Raw genomic sequence first — 19611 nt, 5'->3', positions numbered from 1 at the left:
CTATTTTGTAAACGAATCAAATGCCAACCATCGGATTTTTTCCCTGTGCGTCGACGGGTACATGTGTGTATGTACATTGGAATTGATTACTTGGTGCGAAAATGGAACGAGGTACGATTGCGATACGATAGGATATAGATACAGACAATATGTGTCTGTGACATAGATATGGTTGGAAAGAATTCTGATAAGCTTTCTACTCCACGCAGGCGATTCGAAATACTCTTAGAGTTACCTATAGGTGCATCTAAACTCGTATATTAATCACGAGTAGCCCTCAATAAGCATAAGAAATGCTTATACGCATGATAATAGTATACGGAAGTAAAAGTATTTATTTTTGTCCAAATAGAAATCGTATTACAGAGCCAGAAATTCTGCTATCTGACAACACTCTTCTCAATCGTCACTCTTTGACATTGCTCATCAAATTACCAGCTTCTGGGACCACGGTGCCCCGACAGACCGTTATTACCCAGACAACCAGAAATCGCATGAAAGTTCACGTTACAACTCGTTTATTCATACTAATTACATCAAACTCGCAAAACACCGTGGATAAACTCGTCAGATTGATGAGTTTCCTCGCATAAAACACTTTTTTTCTGAGTTCACTTGTACATTTTGTTTCGTCTCGTACACTCGTACAAACAAAATCGGATCACTCCGTAGCAGCTGTCAAATCAACATTTGTTATCATAAGTTAAGTCGCATAATATTGCAGGTTAGTTCGGTAGAATATTTATACACTCGCATTGTATGTTATTATTCATCACATAATATATGCACGCATATCACCTCCACTTTTGTACGTAGAAGGCCGTTTCGCAACATCTTATAAGTGAAATTTTGCACATATAGAGCCTCCAGGTGATTTCGTTATACGTACATTTTGGTTGTCTGGGTATGCAAAAAAATGTCCATCAAATCTGAGCACAGGGCTCGATTCCTGGGGTCATTCTGCACCTCTGGAACAATTTAAAAAAAAATCCCGTGTTTCCCGTGTAGTTATCATCCTGTTGAGTTCCTGAGAATGTTGAACAGGGTATTTTTTACATAGAGTGCTGAGGGCAATACTCGATGGAAACTAGACGTAAACATCAAGAGTAGTACCAGATGTACGCAGAAGCAAATTGTATTAAGCAAAATAAATACGGCAGACTTTGGTGGGCTGGTCACTTAGTGTGAAAGTCGAAAAATAAGCTGTTAATTTATAATATTCAAAATTGAATATTTCACGTTTATCGAACGTAACATCAATTGTATATTAAAATTAATGTCTTTGTTTTCATTCTATTAAACTATGCTTACTGAAGTAGACGAAAGTTTATTAAGTTTATTAAAAATGGGTAGGGAATTACGTTTATACCTAGTTTTAATGTATAATATGTGCATACGATGGTTTTCTTCAAGTCGAGTCTAGTACACGACATTGAAGACGGCCTTACAGTTGAGGTCGAAATACGCGTATCTGTCAAAGGATACAAACTCTAGTGGAATTAAATGATATAGTACTAAATTCGGTTTTTTCATCTTCTTATATGTATTCTACTAAACAGCTCGAAGATTTATTATCATATGCTTACTGGTTTAAGCCATATAAAACCATACTTAAGCCACTCTGGTAAGTTAAGTCAATTATAAATATTTCTAATTATAACAACGGTAACAGTTATATAGTAGTTGAGAACAATTTGGCCAACTTTTCGAGCGTTTTTGTAGGTTTTTTCAGCGTTATTGAAAATTTTTAATATGGATTATATTGAATTTTTAAGTCAAAAATTTCAAATCTAGATTTCTCGAGATTTTTCCTAAGGATTTTTTTTAAATGGTCCAGAGGTGCAGAATGACCTAAGGAATGGAGCCCTGTGCTCAGATTTGATGGACAATTTTTTTGCATAATAACGGTCTGTCGGGGCACCGTGGGGACATCTCGTAGCAATTCATACCCCCTCTCGCACTGTTGCAGTTGCACTCTTCACATCATGGATCAACTCCTATGCATTGTTGAAGTTTTTGCTCACGTCGATATACTTTTCAGCGTGACCAAATTCTGGTGGTATTCGTTTTAAACACCGTTTGCTGGAAAGCGGTATATATTGAATAGCATTGTTCGTTCGAGCTCTTGAATTCGTCACAGTTGATAACCTGAGAGAGGAGACAGCTGGCTTAGATTGCGAGCTCCGAAAAGTCAAGGGAACCTGTCATCAACTGTCACTGGAAAACCGCACATTCGAAAGGCAAAGCGTGAAAAACCGTCAAAATTTGGTCAAAATTAAACTGGATGTGATTGAAAATGCAGTTTGTTTTTCTGTGCTCTCGCATATCAAATCGTTGATTATTTAAATATTGTCGATTGGACTCAAATTGCTATTGAAATTGTTTAATTTTATGATCTTTTTGATAACAAATATGATATGAAAATGGTTTTGGCCCTGTTTGTGCTCTCCGAACCATTGTGCGCAACCCAAACATGAGAAGAAGAAATCAAAGAAGCCAAGAAAACAAGCCAGTTGTCAGTGAGCTGTCTCCTCTCTCTCAGTTGATAACCACGCTGGAGTCTTTACTGACAACAAGATGAATTCTGAAAGTCATCCATGACATCTAAAATATGTCGTATATCATCTGGAAACGGTCTATCTGGTTGCAAATTTCACTTGTGCATCCAGATGTGCTTTCGAATATTCTTGAATGCTAAGTAGATAATGATGAAATCCTCCAGGCAATAGCGAAAACCACCAAAGTCTTATGGTTCATTCAAATATTACGTAAAGCAAAATTTTCTAACTTTACACCCCCTCCTTCTCCCACGTAACAGCTTTTGTATGGAAAATTTTGCCGTACCACTATATAAGACCCCGTCCCTCTCCCTGATGCGTTACGTAACATTTTCGATTTTGATATAGGCCTTTTCATGTGACAGATTCGTCTATGCATTTGTTTACATCGGTGAAGGACCGGTGCTAACACGAGCCTGTCATTTTCATAGAAGAACTGTCAAAGTACTTCCCGATCAGCTGATTTGAGACGTCATGTGAATAGGCCTATAATGGCGAGTGCAATCAGTGCAGACATCAACGGGCAGTGCAACAAGTTTTCAATAGTTGATTTTTTTTCGAGTCAAGTACAGAGTTGCTCGCTGTCACAATCAACGCTTAAAATTTGCTGATTTGTACAGGTCGACTGCGATACAATTCGGATCAATCTATATCACATCAACATCATGCTGTCTACTTCATCACTAGTGCATTGATGGCGATAGACTATGAATATCACTGATGGGTTAAGTTTTGCCTACTGTTGGTTGTCAAATAAAAGTGATACTGATAGCTCGCAAGTGATATTGATAGTTTTAGACCATCAGCCATCAGCTGATATGATTGATATTAAGCAACTCTGGTCAAGTTAGGAATAGGAGTATTGCGGGGAAATTTAAAAATTTGGATTGCACGGAAATAACGCGCAGTGAGCAATCCCTGCATAGAGGAAAAGAACCACGGTAAGCATTGCGGTTTGAAGCAAAATTCAACTCATTGACAATTTGCGCCAAACGGTATCTGAAGTACGGAATGATAATGAAGCATGTTTTAAGAGATTCTACAAAATTAACCTTTGATGGATGTGAACCATGTTTTGTAGATGCTCGAATCTTGTAGATTACGGTCCGATATGTGTACGGTTTAACCACAGGTTTAACCATGGGTAATAACGTTCGAGACCAAATTAGTTAGAAACCACACTTTACATGAGGAATTGTGTTCACTTTATCAGAACGGTTCCCAATGGCCCCTACACGTACAATGTACATTGTACATGATCTCCATGTAGGTACCACGGTATACACAACAAGATAGGCTATTCCTACGTGTAAACAACGATTTTCCATCAAAACATGTGTCGTCATTCCTACCGTCAAGCATGAAGCCTTGAGGATAGTAAAGGAGAGCAGGCCTTGCTTTCTTTTGCACTCTTTCGAGTTTGCGATAGGAATGACGTCACTGTCAAATGTCATTTTTCGGAGTATAATACCTTGCTTCTTTTTACCGTGGTAGGTACGCTGTATCAATTAGCGCATCACATATAGTTGAATTTATTCGATTTTAATCGAAGACTGACAACAATGAGAGCTAGATATTTGGTTTAGCTACATTAAGCAAATTGAGCAGTAGGGCGTTATGGTGCATTTGATTTAAGGGTTCTAAATTAGCGGGATCTCCATGGCCTAGTATCTTTCATGAAAGGTTCATGTGAAAACCGAGGAATTCAACGAAATCTGTTGAAATCATACATTTCACGGTGACAACACAAACAACATAAACAGCTTCAAAGTCATCGGTGACTATGATCATTTTGAGGGAAAATTTTGGTGATCAATAGCTCTGGATTTTCCAGGAATTAAAACTTTTCTTGCAACGCGTAATACTACTTTGAGTGATGGCCATCTTAGATTTTGACGCCATCTTGATTTTAAAAAGTAGAATTAATCTTAACCATTTAGCACTCAACATGTTGAATTTTAAAGTTACCGCTGAAAACGGGGTACGCTTCCTTTTGTTCTTCTCATTCTTCTTTTCCTGGCGTTACGTCCTTCTCAGCTACGTCAAAACGTAGAATCTGATTTAGAAAATCGTACATTTCATAGGATAAATACCATTGATGACGATCTCAGAATTCAAAACGAGTGATGCACGAATGGCGAAAAACTTTTTTTTTCTGAAGAAATTCAAGATGGTGGTCAAATTTAAAATGGTCGCCAATTTTTTCAAATAAAAGCTTATTTTTTCGGCAACGCAATCTTTATTAACCCCTCTACCGGCAGCTTAATTTTTTACCGCTAAAAAAATATTCAAATCGCGATAACTTTTTTGTTTCTTGATATTTTTGCACCATTTTTTCACAAGGCCTCAAAAAACTCTTCTAGTCTAAGAATCCGTGTCGATAATAAACATTGGTGATGTAGTTTTGCAGATATTCCGACATTCCATATAAAATGTCTTTGGCGGCCATTTTGTTTTTGGTCAATTTATCAAAAAAATAAAATGTTTGCTATACAATGCCAGGTAATGAGGAGCTACTCTGAGAAAATCATACGAATCGCTTCAGTATTCTTGAACAAATCTGAAAATTACGATATGAGATTTTTTAGAGTTTTCAAGATCTTTATGTGTCCAGTACAAGAAACATAAATACTCATTACTCAAAGACGGCTGCACCAAATTGCATCATTTTTTCACAACATACTCGCATTAATAGATCGTTCCGAGAAGTGAATATCCGAATACTATTAAAACTCTGTAGCCTGAGATATTTACGTGGGTTATGGCTACGCGTCGGTCCCCCAAGGAATTTTGGAATATCTGCGGATCTAGTTGACCAATGATCAATATCGACACGTATTCGAAAACTATAAGAATTTTTTGAGAGTTTGTGAAAAATGGTGCAAAAATTTCAAGAAACAAAAAATATTATCGCGATTTGAATATTTTTGTAACGGTAAAAAATGAAGCTGCCGGTAAAGGGGTTAAGATAGAACGAGGTGCTTATTTGCTCGACGTTTCGACACGGGTATTGTTTCTTCCTCAGGGGGTAAATATAATTTTCGTTTTTTGTCCTATGTTTTGTCTAACTATAACTGTCTGGTGTAGCTTTGTTTGGTACATAGCTACGAATATCACTGTCTTTTTTGTGCACAACTTGTACTGGAAATGGCGCAAATTTTCTTTAAGATATTTAGTGTGTGATGTGCCCTATCGGCGTAATTGATTCCCTCTCATCTATGCTACTTACCAGCTACTACTTTCGTAGCTCTGTACCAAAAAAAATTACACCAGACAGCTATAGTTAGACAAAACATAGGACAAAAAACGAAAACTAAACAGCACAAATACAGAGTGTAGAAATACAGTCAATACTTCACAAATTCAAATGAAAGCTTCATCCTTACTCTATACGATGCTGTTAAGTTTGCTATACGTTCCATGGGACACGTATTACGTGAAAAAATATCAAACATTTATAAAAAAGGGCTTTTTCCAAACTGTTTAGCCAGCTGTCGTACAATTGAGAGAGCACTATTAAGTTTTGGCGTATACTAGCGATCGATGACATAAAATTAGAATTCTAATTCCTGGTTTCAGCGAGAAATGCTCATTTGTATGAATTTCGGTTCAGTATTATATAAAGCATGTTTAAACTAGAACTGAACTTCAAATTAACTAGATAAAATCGTACATAATATGTAATAATTAACAATAAACAAAAACATTAAAATGAAAATAAAGTTGTGTGAACTTGGTAGTATGTTTTAATATATGTTATGTAATAGCTAGTTGTCAAAGATATTGAATATAAACCAGAAACAGAACTGCATGCATGCTAGTGTTAAATATATACTCGAAGGACATAACAAAATATCAAAATCTATCAAAAGTGGTAACGAATTCAATGTTAAGCAATATGTTCTATGCGTATTTAATGTTGGTGTATGTGTGTAATGCCCCGTTAGAATGTCACAAAAACTTACTCTGCTGCTGGTGGTTCAGCGCTCATCTTTAGTTAGTAATAGGAAGTTACACGAAACCAAAAAAGTAGTGTATAGTCTTGTGTGTTCACAGTGTAGACAGGTAGATAGAGTAGACAGGGAAAAGGAAAGACATGAAAATATATTGGGTTAGTGTTGTATTTCATGTAGAATTATTTGTATTACTGGAATCGGTTTGGTGTTGAATGCGAGATGATGAATATTAATATGTAAATAATATGTGTTTATGGCGAAGTAAGCCGTCATTGAAATTTGTACTGGACATCGATGATTGTGGTTAATTTGTCTAACGATTGCGAATTAAAGAAAATCACTTGGTTTTGCGCTGACATAGCTGAAAAAGTATCAGCATACTTTATGCATGTAAGCGCTAGTAGTGATATTTTTCTGCATCAATATTACTTATGATTACTGAGTTTTATCCCTTTGAAATTGCAAGCTGCAAAATCGACATGGCTGTCAAAACTAATGACGGACTACTTAGCCTTATATTTGAATGATGTAATACATCATATTTTTAAGTTTTGAACACATGTGCGAATGATTAGGGGAATTCGAATAAAAAAAGGAAACCCAATCTCCTATATCTTGCTTACAATTCTCAAGGTATAGGAAAAGTTTTGAGAAATCTTCAGTATTTTCGGTAATGGTTTATAGGTGGCCTAAACTGCCCATACTCGCATAACAGTCCCATATTATATGGGATTCCCTATATAAATGGGACTATTATGCGAGTATGGGCAGTAAAGACGATATAGGTTTCTATTAACTTAGGATGAGGAAATTAGGAAAAACATGTTCAAAGACACAATATTGTAAGCAAAATTGCCGAATATAAGAATTCAATTCGACCCAATTGTTCCCATCAATTTCATTGCTAATGTGTAGCTCCACTAGTTTTCCATGGGATTACAACAGTTCAGTAAACTTTTGCAAAAATCCCTAACAAAATGAACTCAAAGAGGATTCATTTGTCAGCAAGCTTGATTCACTGGAAATCAGGTTATGTTTGGAGCAACAATTTTTCAGGTACCATAATCTAATCTAATCTAAGCGCTTGCACAGCCAATATTGATAAGCATCCTGGAAATACTGGAATTTCTTCTAGTATTTTCTTGTCAGTATTAATATTTGCAGCATATCAGAGATATGATACAAACACTAAAATGGCCAGGCCCACTGTGCAGACTTGGTTTTGAAGATAACTCAAAAGTTCACGGCGATCAGATTATCCACTTGTGAATAATATGATGGACGTAAATTTTTGAATTTTATTAAGGAAGAAACGGGGACAACCGTACCAAGCGTCTCATATCAGGGGACAAGTTTAAATCGTTGGGGGTGGCGTTGCTAAGAAAGTTTATAAACACTCCATTGTAGTTGGTGCTCTTTTCCAGGGATGGGACAAAGGTATTTCTTCCTTATTTCCTGGCTCGGAAGCCTAGGCTAAAGCGCCGTTACTCGCTCTCTGTAACGAAAAGAAACTGTTGAGGTTAACTCCACCCTCCCCACCTTCCTTTTAATGCAAACCCATGGCAATTTTCGCAAATCAGAGATAAAATTACACTGCACATTGGTCCCAAAGCCATATCTAGGAAGACAAAAACGATTGCGCCTAAACCGTCAATTTTAGATATATGGTGTCTTCGGCAAAGTTTCTCCATATTATACAGACATTTTTTTCAGAGATGTGAAATTAGGGTGGCCCACATGGTTTACGAGATCAGTACATAAACTTTTTTGCTGACGCATTTAGGACTACACAATGTTCTACAATGTTTTAGAACAATCGATTTGGAGCAACTTTGCCGAAGAACCCAAATTTCTATCTCTTATGGTTCGCGAGTTATGATTTTTTTTAACAAAAAAGTTAGGGTGGTACTGAAAAATCAGTTTTTTCTCGATAACTTTTCATACGATAATTTCTCGCAAAAACTTTGTTTCGAGCACTTTTAGAACTTTTGATTGCGCAACTTTTTGCCGAAGAAACTAATATTCTATCTCTTATGGTTACAAAGTTATCGAAAATTTTCTTCGAAAAAATGGTTGTTTTAAAATGCCGATATCTCCGAAAGGCGCAAACGGATTTTCAATCTTTTATCGGCATTAGAAAGATTTTCTCTTTCTCTGTTTATGGTGAAAAAACTGTGAGGACGTTTTTTGATTGAAAAGATTGACAAAATTTTGAAAATAATATGTTTCTTAACCGAAAATTGTCCATAACTTGAAAAATATTCGAGATAGCTCTTTGGTGCCTTCAGCAAAAATGTGCATAATTGAAAGTTCTGAAAGTGCTTCATACAATGTATTCATGAAAAATTATCGCTTTAAGATATATTCACCATAAACCGAATTTTATATCATAAAGAAAGCGAAAAAAGAGATATTTGCTGGAACAACCGGAATAACTGTATGTAAAGTCATTTAAAATTGAATATATATGTAATGAAATAAGATCGATCACAATAAGCGAAATCTAAGGAGTTAGGGAAATTTAGTTGCTGAAGCAGTTTTAACAGTGATCCATGGAACATTAATCCATAAACGAAGTCTTGTTATTTCACGCGATATATTGTTTGTCCAGCTAATCTATGCCGTGGTTGGTTATAAATTGCTACCGCTTCGGCTTACTAAGCAGAAGGTCATGCGTTCAATACCGGTCCCGTTTATTATATTATCATCCCTAAACGATAACAAAACGTATACTTTGAAGAATTCCTTCAAATTACCAAAATACCTCCCATAGAAATATAGAAGTATCTACAATTATTCTATCTGGGCTAAGTCCCATTCAATTCAATCAAATCCAATAAATCTGCCACAACGAATAAGTCAGGGCAGCATTCGCCTGTTGAAGAATGCATGAAACTTGAACAAGAGCCAGATATAAATCCCAAATATCTGTCTAAGGTAACGACCCAGAAGGTGAGCCTTGATCACTTGAAAACTGCTTCAGCGAATAATTTTCCTTTTTTCAACTCCTTAGATTCCGCTTACTATGATCGATATCAATACATGTGTATTCAATTTAAAAAGACTTTACATACAGTTATTTCGATTGTTCCAGCAAATATCTCTTTTTTCGCTTTCTTTACCATATAAAATTCGGTTTATGGTGAATATATCTTAAAGGGTTGATTTTTTATGAATGCTTTGTATGAAGCACTTTCAGAACTTTCAATTTTGCACATTTTTGCTGAAGGCACCAAAGAGCTATCTCGAATATTTTTCAAGTTATGGACAATTTTCGGTTAAAAAACATATTATTTTCAAAATTTTGTCAATCTTTTCAAACAAAAAACGTCCTCACAGTTTTTTCACCATAACCAGAGAAAGAGATAATCTTTCTAATGCCGACAAAAGATTGAAAATCCGTTTGCGCCTTTTGGAGATATCGGCATTTGAAAACAACCATTTTTTCGAAGAAAAATTCTTATGACTCTGTAACCATAAGAGATGGAACATTAGTTTCTTCGGCAAAAAGTTGCGCAATCAAAAGTTCTAAAAGTGCTCGAAACAAAGTTTTTGCGAGAAATTATCGTATGAAAAGTTATCATGAAAAAACTGATTTTTCAGTACCACCCTAACTTTTTTGTTAAAAAAAAGTCATAACTCGCGAACCATAAGAGATAGAAATTTGGGTTCTTCGGCAAAGTTGCTCCAAATCGGTTGTTTTATAACATTGTAGAACATTGTGTAGTCCTAAATGTGTCAGCAAAAAAGTTTATGTGCTGATCTCGTAAACCATGTGGGCCACCCTAATTTCAAATCTCTGAAAAAAATGTCTGTATAATATGGAGAAACTTTGCCGAAGACACCATATATCTAAAATTGACGGTTTAGGCGCAATTGTTTTTGTCTTCCTAGATATGGCTTTGGGACCAATGTGCACTGACTGGTACCGTAAATTCTGGTGTATGATCAGTAGGGTGAAATTGATCATCGTGTCACGCGATTTTATTTCTCACTAATAGTGTTAATTGTTAATTGCAACCTATAGTAAATGAACTTTTTTTGTCTTAAATAATGTCTTATTGTTCATAGTGAAGTTTTTTGTACCACAGAATGTTTATTTCTATGAAAATAATGTAAAATTCTAGAATCAAGTTTGGTGTGAAATTGATAATCACACATAAACTTCTAGTTCTAAACAAGGATTTGGACATGGAGTAAAACTGAAAGTTTTTGAGGATGCTAAAAATATATCTCCAAAACAGACTTTACTATCGAAACTCTTACCAATTTGCTCGTTTTGTTGAAAATTTCAATTTTTTGCTACAGAGTAGGGAAATTCTTTGAAAATTGCCTACATTTAGGCGTTTTTCGCGGTATTCTTGAAATTTAATTATTGAATATTTTCATAAATATTGTCTCGTTAAGAATTTGGCAAGCATATTTATATTCAGGAGGCCCAAGTTAAGTAGGGGGAGATCCCCCAGTACCGGACAGCACCCAATACCGGACAAAGTCGAAATATTGAAAAATCATGGTCCAATCAAGATGGTGTATTAGTAGTAAAGGAAGCTATTATGGAGACTAATGTTTGCGTAGAATAACACATCCTTGAAATATGCATGCCTTTTTAAAAAAGTACAAAAGATTGAAAATTACAAAAAAATTGACGTGTTGCCTTAATTTTGAGCCTATTTAGTAATTATTTTGAATATGAAAAAATACTTTGGATCACGCAAGCATGTTCGAACATAATCCTAATTTGATAGTATGAATGTATTTTGTACCATAATTGAACTAAATATGGACAAATTACAATTTTGGTTAAGCCCTCCTGTCCCCCAGTTTCGGACAGCTTGATTTGTTATATGATATCTTTGTAATTATTGCACCAGTGTCTCAAAATGCATTCATTTTTTCATGGATTCCTTCGATCATGGTATCAAACATGCAATAAAATTAAGAAAAATGAACATTCAGAACAACATCTTAAAATGTGCTATTTTTCATCATATATGAAAGAGGTTTTTGATGGACATCTTGCAAACTATGATACACTCAAATTGTTCTTGAAAATGTTGCAAATGCATTGAATTGGCAATTATATCAGGTCCGTCGCACTCGGGCTTAGATTGGGTACCACTTCTAGTACTGCATTTGGTCCCTCGGTAGTGCAAAAGGTACCCAAGTTTGACAGATCGCAGTACACTTTGAACGGCATTCTAGATTACCTTATGAGCCATAAAATATTGGGCAACGGCAAGGGACATGGGGGTCTTTAATTTGTCTTTGATTATATACTATTCCTAAAGTAAACACATTAAATGATGTTCAAATTTACAGAATTCGAGGCATTTCCAGTTTGTGTCCGGTATTGGGTGCCACCTTTCAAGATCGATGAATTTGGTACTAAAATACATCATCAAAATGCAATGTCAAAATTTATACTTATATTTTCAAATTTCTTTTTGTACACTATAAAAATGATAATATTTATCATAAATGGGTAACACGAGCACATAAAACCAATATTTTTCGAATTATGAATTTAGTGGCTTAAGTGTCCGGTACTGGGGGATCTCCCCCTATGTAAAGTTGATTTCGAAACTAACAATAATAACATTGACAAGTGATCAATTTCACCCCGAAATGGGATTCCCCGATTTTTAATTTTATAGCAGATTTTTGGCACAAACATCACATTTGTTAAAAAATTTCAGTACATGAGCCAATGAGGTTCACCGTCGTTCTTGTTTTCCTGCATTTAGTTCTATGGTATTGATAAGATTTTAGAAAGCATACCAAGAAAACAGTGAAAAATGATCAATTTCACCCGAAATTACGGTACTCGTTTATAATGGGTTGTAGCAACATCTTGTTGATGTTTGCCGGATCAAGTGTTTCCATATATATATATATATATATATATATATATATATATATATATATATATATATATATATATATATATATATATATATATATATATATATATATATATATATATATATATATATATATATATATTTTGTCGAATTTGTCAGCCCCTCGATGAATTTTAGGCTGACAAAATGGGGAACCTGACAAAATCGGGTCATTTTATTTTGTTCCTGTTTTTCAAATTTTGACGTGTTACATGGTTACATGGACTTTCAATAGGACGATGGACATGGGCGTAGCCAGTTTTTTTTATCAGGGGCTCCCCCTCCCTTATATTGGTAATATCGATTTTTAACGCTTAATAAAAGGCGTTGCCATTGCCCCCTCTGGCTACGCCCATGCGTGCATGACATCAAACATCACCATCAATTTTAATGTAAACGTGGTAAAACATGACGATAGCAATTTTTTGACAAATTTCAAATAGGCTGACAAAATCGGGTCAAAAAGCTGACAAAATCGGGGGTAGACAAAATCGGGGGCTGACAAAATCGGGTATATATATATATATATATATATATATATATATATATATATATATATATATATATATATATATATATATATATATATATACATATATACAAAAGCATACACAGTCAAACTCATACATGTAAAAGCGTACACAGTGAAACTTTCGAATTAATAAGAGAATAAATATGAAAGATCTCACCAAATTAGAAGATGTCAGCATCACGAACACCAGGACCTTGGGACTTGAAAAAACAGATAATCACTTCCGAGATTACAATCGTTATCAGCTTTACAGTTTCATGTATCATAATTTCCAATGGTTATTGGAAATTTCCAAATAAAAGTTGTTAACTTATGGCGGTTCTGAGCGATGTAGTCAATTGCTTTCCGACCAGCTCGCGATTCTAATGAACAACTTACGGTAGACAAAATTTACTTCTTCATGCACACCGCACTATTTATAATATACAAATTTATGGATCGTTTATCACACTCATCGAAACAAATAAAAAAAATTTTAAAACTGCACTTAAAACAATTTTTACCGATTTCTTCGAAAAAGAAAACTGAGATCAAAAAATGAAAAAAAACTGAGATATAAAAAATATAATGTTTTGATTTAAAGTACTGGCGGAAGTACTAATGCGGTAATAATGTAGTCTTTATATAAAAATAATCTTCGTCTTCGTAGAGTTGCTTCTTTAGTCACGTCATATTTAAAGCGAAAAAATGCGTTATTTTTAGAAGACCTCTCAAAGCACAATGAAAATTATGAACATCATTAAAATTGGCAACACTGCTCCAAATAATCAAATTTAACGATCGTGAAAAGTTAAATGTGTACTTTGGATTGCGTTTAAATCTCCTTTTAAACGAACATAGTTTCTTTATTACTCTAGACCAATTTTGAACACGCTTTCTACTTTACTTTTTTGCTTGGAGTAAAAAGATTTGGCCATAAATTGATAAACTACTAGAGTAGCCTAGTCTCAAAGATTGATTGTTTTAAAGCAGTACCTTCAGTAGAATAGTGAAGGATACCAACATACAATTTGTTCGTAAAAATGAGGATTTTTGTTATGCGAAAAATTCAACTTGGAAGAACAGCTTTTTGGGAACTTTTTGGAAAACAAACTGTATAGTTCTTCAAGCAGAAGCATTTGATCAGATTTTCATAAAATCGTTGAATAGTGATTGAACGATGCACAGAAAACTGATTACATTAATAAATAAAAAATATACAGCATAAACAAGGTGTCCATTTTAAAAAATGAACAGGCCCTAAATTGTCACGTTTGGGTGTCAAACTTCATAAATTTAGCTTTTGAAATATACAGAGATTCCGAACTCAGAAATATGACTATTTTTATTTTTATTGGTGGTCGATACTCTTCAAATGATTTGTCTTGATGAGGTCTGAGCTTGTTTTTGTAAAAGATGAAGTATCCAAACAACCAGAACGTACGTATAAAAATAAATGTTTTGCCTTATGCAATGCTTATATGTATGTTCAACGTTTCACGTATAAGATGTCTCGAAAAGGCCTTGAACGTACAAAAGTTAAGGCGATATACGTGCCAATTTTATATGATGATAAATAGCACGCAATGCGAGTGTACAGATTTTATTGCAAACTGATCTGTACTCTAATGCGACTTAATTTCTGATAATAAAGTTGATTTGACTGCGGATTAATCCGACTTATCTTGTACGAGTATATGGAACTCATAAAATGATGAACTCATAAAATAGCGGTTCATGCGACTTTGTTCGTGAACTGTTATGCGACATCTGGTTGTATTGGTATGAAACCCAAATTAGCCAGTTCGAACCAAAAAATTACTGAAGACTAAAGCTAGTTTAATTGTCGAATTTAAATTATTTATGACGTCTATTATAGTCGAAACAATAAAAATAAGTTGAGTTGGAGTCAGAATCATATCAATTGGTTGGGTAAATGTTGACGATAAAGGAAGTTGGGGTCATTTTTACCCGATGTGACCCATTGACCCATCGGTTTAATTCCAGACCGGTGGACACTTTCAAAACGGACCTCAAGAAACTAGACATCCATACAATTTAATTGGAGCTAAAACTAAGGATATCCGTCAAAATTAGTAGAAATAACTGCAACTTTTTTTTTTAATTTTCTGGGTGGATACGGGTTAATACATAAAATAATTTACGGCTTCGACACCATTCAACAATTCTCGGTAAACAAATTAGAAATGTTGCATTCTTAATATTTTTCATTCAGGACACTCCAATGCATATTCTTAGATGATTAGTCAGCTTCATCTTGATAAATTTTCATGACTGAGCAAATGATTTTTTGTTTTGAGATTTTGCAAAAACATAACTTTGCTTTTTTGTATGCTGTAGGGTAGATGTACCAATAGTGGAGGTACTAAGCACGACTGAACTTCATTAAACCGCTTTAATTCAAGAAGCGCAATTAATGTACATGTTAATGTTGTAACGGGAAGTAACGACCATTGACTTAATGAGAAAAATGATTTCATCGCAGTAATCCACGGCATGTCTGTGAAAAATAATACCTCCACTATTAGTACACTGTTCCTTTAGTTGCGGTATATTTTTAATTTGTGTTCCTATAGTTGCGGTATCCGTTGTTTTCTTATGGGATCCTCCACTATAGGAACACTTTACCGCAACTATTGGTACAAGTAAGAGAAGTTTTAGCGTTTTAAGTGATATTTCATCGGTTTTAAAGCAATTTGAACGCTTTTTTCAACTATTCCGTGTATCAACAAGCCAATACGTCGATTGACAGTGTCGGTTCGGTGGCTAATATAATGAAATCAGTGAAAACGGCACTACCACAACTATAGGAACACCCACAACTAAGGGAACACTTACCCTATTTCTCTAGGCTACTTGCTCACTCCTACAAAACCACGTGCTCCATGAATGGAATTCGATGTGATTCCATGAGTTTTCACGACCTTAATACGAATCACAAGTGCATTTCGAACCACTTCCCTAACTACGAAAAAGTAGAAAAGGGTATTTCGAGAGACAGACGTTTTCATGGCGTCGTACTGAATATGTCCTCTTTCCCCTGTATACACTTTGGATGTATTTTTTCAGAAGAGCACAGCAGCGCAGCCTACTGCAACGTATTTTTTCCCTATTACGTCGTTCGTGTAGTGACGCAATTTGCAACGTATTGCACATCCAGCCAAACATTTCTAGCATGATTTATGATCTCGCCCTAAAAGCCATTGTCGAGTGCTTAGCTCGTTGTTTTTCAGGCAAATGAATGGACAAAGGCAAAAAATATGATCACTGTGAGATAGAGAAGGATCATCATCGTAGCATTGTTAAATAACGAGTAAATCCTTTCGTTTATTCAGTAACAACAAGCTACACACTTGGTCACCAATGGCTTTTAGAGCGAGATCATACATTAAGGGAGATTTGCCCAATAAACAATGAAGCATGTAGGAACACATATTCCAATAAAGAAAATAAGGTACACTAGGAATTAGCACATTTTTAAGTTTCCATGATGGTATTATACCTAAGGCCAAATTCTACTTACAGTCACTAAATGGTTGACCCTCTATCTATATGCTGTCTCTTTGAAAAATAATTAGGGGAGAATGCTACAATACGCATCGATCAAACATATAATACACTTTCTTAATTCTAAATCACACTCAAAGATTGTTTTTAAGATTATAATATACATTTTATTATTTTTTTTATTATTACCATACACGCTCCCAAAAAATCATGCTATTTTACGTCTTTTTGGAATTATGTGCATCCAGCGAGCCAAAAGGTGTAAATTTTCTGTCGAATTTTAGATACGTTAGTGTCTGATTCGGGAAATGTAAATCACATTTCCATCGTTTTCGTGTCCTTCAACATGTTAAATTACATTTTTTGTTCAACATATCTTCAAGGACACGTTTTTGGGCCGTTCCATCATTTACATCATGAGTTATTCAGTTGTAACTAGAATTACGTCCACAGTTCGGTCCATAGTAATTTTCAGAGTACAGTACACATTTTCAAGTTAGTTCACCCAGTTACGTTCAAGTTTATTCCGATTATTGATATTAGCATAAGAGGTATTCCTCTTCATTCTTGACATTACTGAAGAACATTAAAACCAAAACTGAGTGCTCTACACTACCCGTCATAAATACGGACTCACTAAAATACGTATTGCAACACTCAGCTGAATATTGAATCACCCTGAAAAGTTTAGCATCACCTCAAAACAGGTTAATTCACATTGCTATATCTCGAGATCCTTACGACTTGCAAAGAAGCGATCTTCAGCAAAGTTGTTCAGGGGATCAAGGACATCCGGAAAGTGAACAGTTTAGTTCGCGATTCTGCCGCTAGGTGGCGCTAGTGAGCATGTAAAATTGAGCCTTTCGAACTAGTGCTAGCTTGTGATCCATAAGAGATAGAAAGTTCGGGTCTTCGGCAAAGTTGCTCAGGGGTTCAAGGACATCCGGAAAGCAAATAGTTTAGTTCGCGATTTTACCGCTAGGTGGCGCTAGTGAGCATGTAAAATTGAGCATTTTAAACTAGTTCTAGCTTGTGATCCATAAGAGATAGAAAGTTCGGGTCTTCGGCAAAGTTGCAGGGGATCAAGGACATCCGGAAAGTGAACAGAACTATTTGCTTTCCGGATGTCCTTGAACCCCTTAGCAACTTTGCCGAAGACCCGAACTTTCTATCTCTTATGGATCACAAGCTAGAACTAGTTTTAAATGCTCAGCTTTACATGCTCACTAGCGCTACCTAGCGGCAAAATCGCGAATTAAACTGTTCGCTTTCCGGATGTCCTTGATCCCCTGAACAACTTTGCTGAAGATCGCTTCTTTGCAAGTCGTAAAGATCTCGAGATATAGCAATGTGAATTAACCTGTTTTGAGGTGATGCTAAACTTTTTGGGGGTGATTCATTATTCAGCTGAGTGTTGCAATACTTATTTTAGTGAGTCCGTATTTATGACGGGTAGTGTATATGTAGAGCACTATTTATAATTTACAACGCTTTAAGCGGTATTCGCGGCTCCGCGAATTTGTTGGGTAAATGTGTAACTGAATAAAGTATTCCCACTTCTCATGCAAATAACTGTCAATGAAGGTAGAATAAAATATGAAGTCAAAAAACGAGATATTTTTTGCTTCGAGCCAAATTTATCCTGTCGATTAGTTTTAGACCATTCTCCCCTACATTCAGTCAATGTAGTTAAAAAAAGACGGATGGATATTGAATAAGTAATTTCCTACCCTCATTTTTGTTTGCCCGTTGGCAGTGCACCTTTATCGATTGTACAAGGAAAAGCGTGGGTGATAGGGCATGTGGAGAATGAGTGCAGTGAAACTGACATGTGCGGGCTATGAATTTCCTTTGGATATGATCGATTCGGAAGATTTGGGTACTGGGAATCGAAAAACGATCACACTGTGGCACAGATTTCCCATATCACGTTTTATGCTATTAACTCAGTCCATATGAGACTGAGGTCATTAACTAACATAAATATCCATCCATGCATTGGAGTATCTTGATACTACTTACTACATTTAGACTCAAACACAACCTGGTGTTTAGTATGAGAATACATTCATAATAGACCTATTCAAATGTCCGGAAATTCCTCAGTCAACCAGTATTTTGATTTTTCATGTTGAAATGAACTTATGGTCAAAATTTCAGTCAATTTGGAGAAAAAATAGATGTGCTTCAAATCAATTATGTGTTTTTGGGCTATTTTCTAGCTTTGGAAATTCATAACTATTGAAAGAAACACTGACACTTATCGAAAAATCCTCTACCTAGTAGTTTATTCTACTCTACGAAGTTTTGTCGAACACGGTTTTATGATTGGAGTAAGTTTTATCATGGTTTGGTTCAGGTTTGTGCTTCGAGGTTCTAGAAAAACATTGTTCTCCTTGAAAAATATACCTGTATGAAAATTTCAGATATTGAATTTTCAGAACATGATGACTATGCACTATGCAAAACTCAATTCCGTCTAAATATACTATTTATCTCACGAAAATAAATTGTTAAAAATAGGTAATTAGGAAGCACATTCGTAAATCCGCTGTGGGTGAGCCAAGAACACCACCATTAGCTTCAAAGAATATAAAAAATGAACACGTTAGTACTGCTTTTTCTCGGTCCATGCTAATGATTGATTTCAAATCGTTCTGACTGGACTAATGCACAAGTTCACTTTTTGACGTTTTAGCTGTGTCGTGTTATTTATGTGGCCATGGAAACCAGTGAATTCGGCATCGCTCAAACGTCAAATTAGTGAACACGTGCATTGTTCCATAGTTAGTAAAATGCGATCAGAACAATCAAAAAAGAAAAAGCAATGGACCAATGCACGAGCACGAGTTCATTAATTTGACTTGTGAGCGGTGCCGAATTATTTACGTGACCATGGCAACTAGTGAATTCGGCACCGCTAGAACGTCAAATTAGAGAACTCGTGCATTGGTCCATGCTAACTTGTTCAATTCATTCATTCGGCGGTACATGTGTCCTGCACGATTTAACTATCATCAGGTTGGGATGGGTTGTTTGATCGTTGGGATTTTTTTTGTAATTTATTTCCTAAAGCAACATGTAAGCTGTTAATGGTTAATGATTTCATAGATTTATTGTGTTTGTTTCTCGTTGACTAGAGCCTAAAAATATAA

The 19611-nt window shown here is 35.3% G+C and overlaps 1 protein-coding gene across 6 annotated transcripts in view; it reads right to left on the bottom strand.

The window, feature by feature from the left end:
- Positions 1-19611, bottom strand: part of LOC110675820 (vesicle-associated membrane protein 2) — a 65046-nt gene that overhangs the window by 35532 nt on the left and 9903 nt on the right. For 3 of the 6 annotated variants that reach the window (XR_002499823.1, XM_021841676.1, XM_021841674.1), the window contains exon 3: positions 6524-6599. The exons of 2 other annotated variants lie outside the window; for them this stretch is intronic. Coding sequence is in view for 3 of the 4 variants with exons in the window: in XM_021841676.1 (XP_021697368.1) it covers positions 6524-6549 (26 nt within the window). In the remaining variant the exon portion in view is untranslated. The remainder of the gene's footprint in view (positions 1-6523; positions 6600-19611) is intronic. One more of the 6 variants, XM_021841675.1, reaches the window with a different exon arrangement.

The sequence above is a fragment of the Aedes aegypti genome, chromosome 2, assembly GCF_002204515.2.
Source record: "Aedes aegypti strain LVP_AGWG chromosome 2, AaegL5.0 Primary Assembly, whole genome shotgun sequence".
In the NCBI taxonomy this organism is placed as follows: domain Eukaryota; kingdom Metazoa; phylum Arthropoda; class Insecta; order Diptera; family Culicidae; genus Aedes; species Aedes aegypti.
Note: the sequence above shows the minus strand (reverse complement) of the source record. Positions and strands in the feature narration are given on the sequence as shown.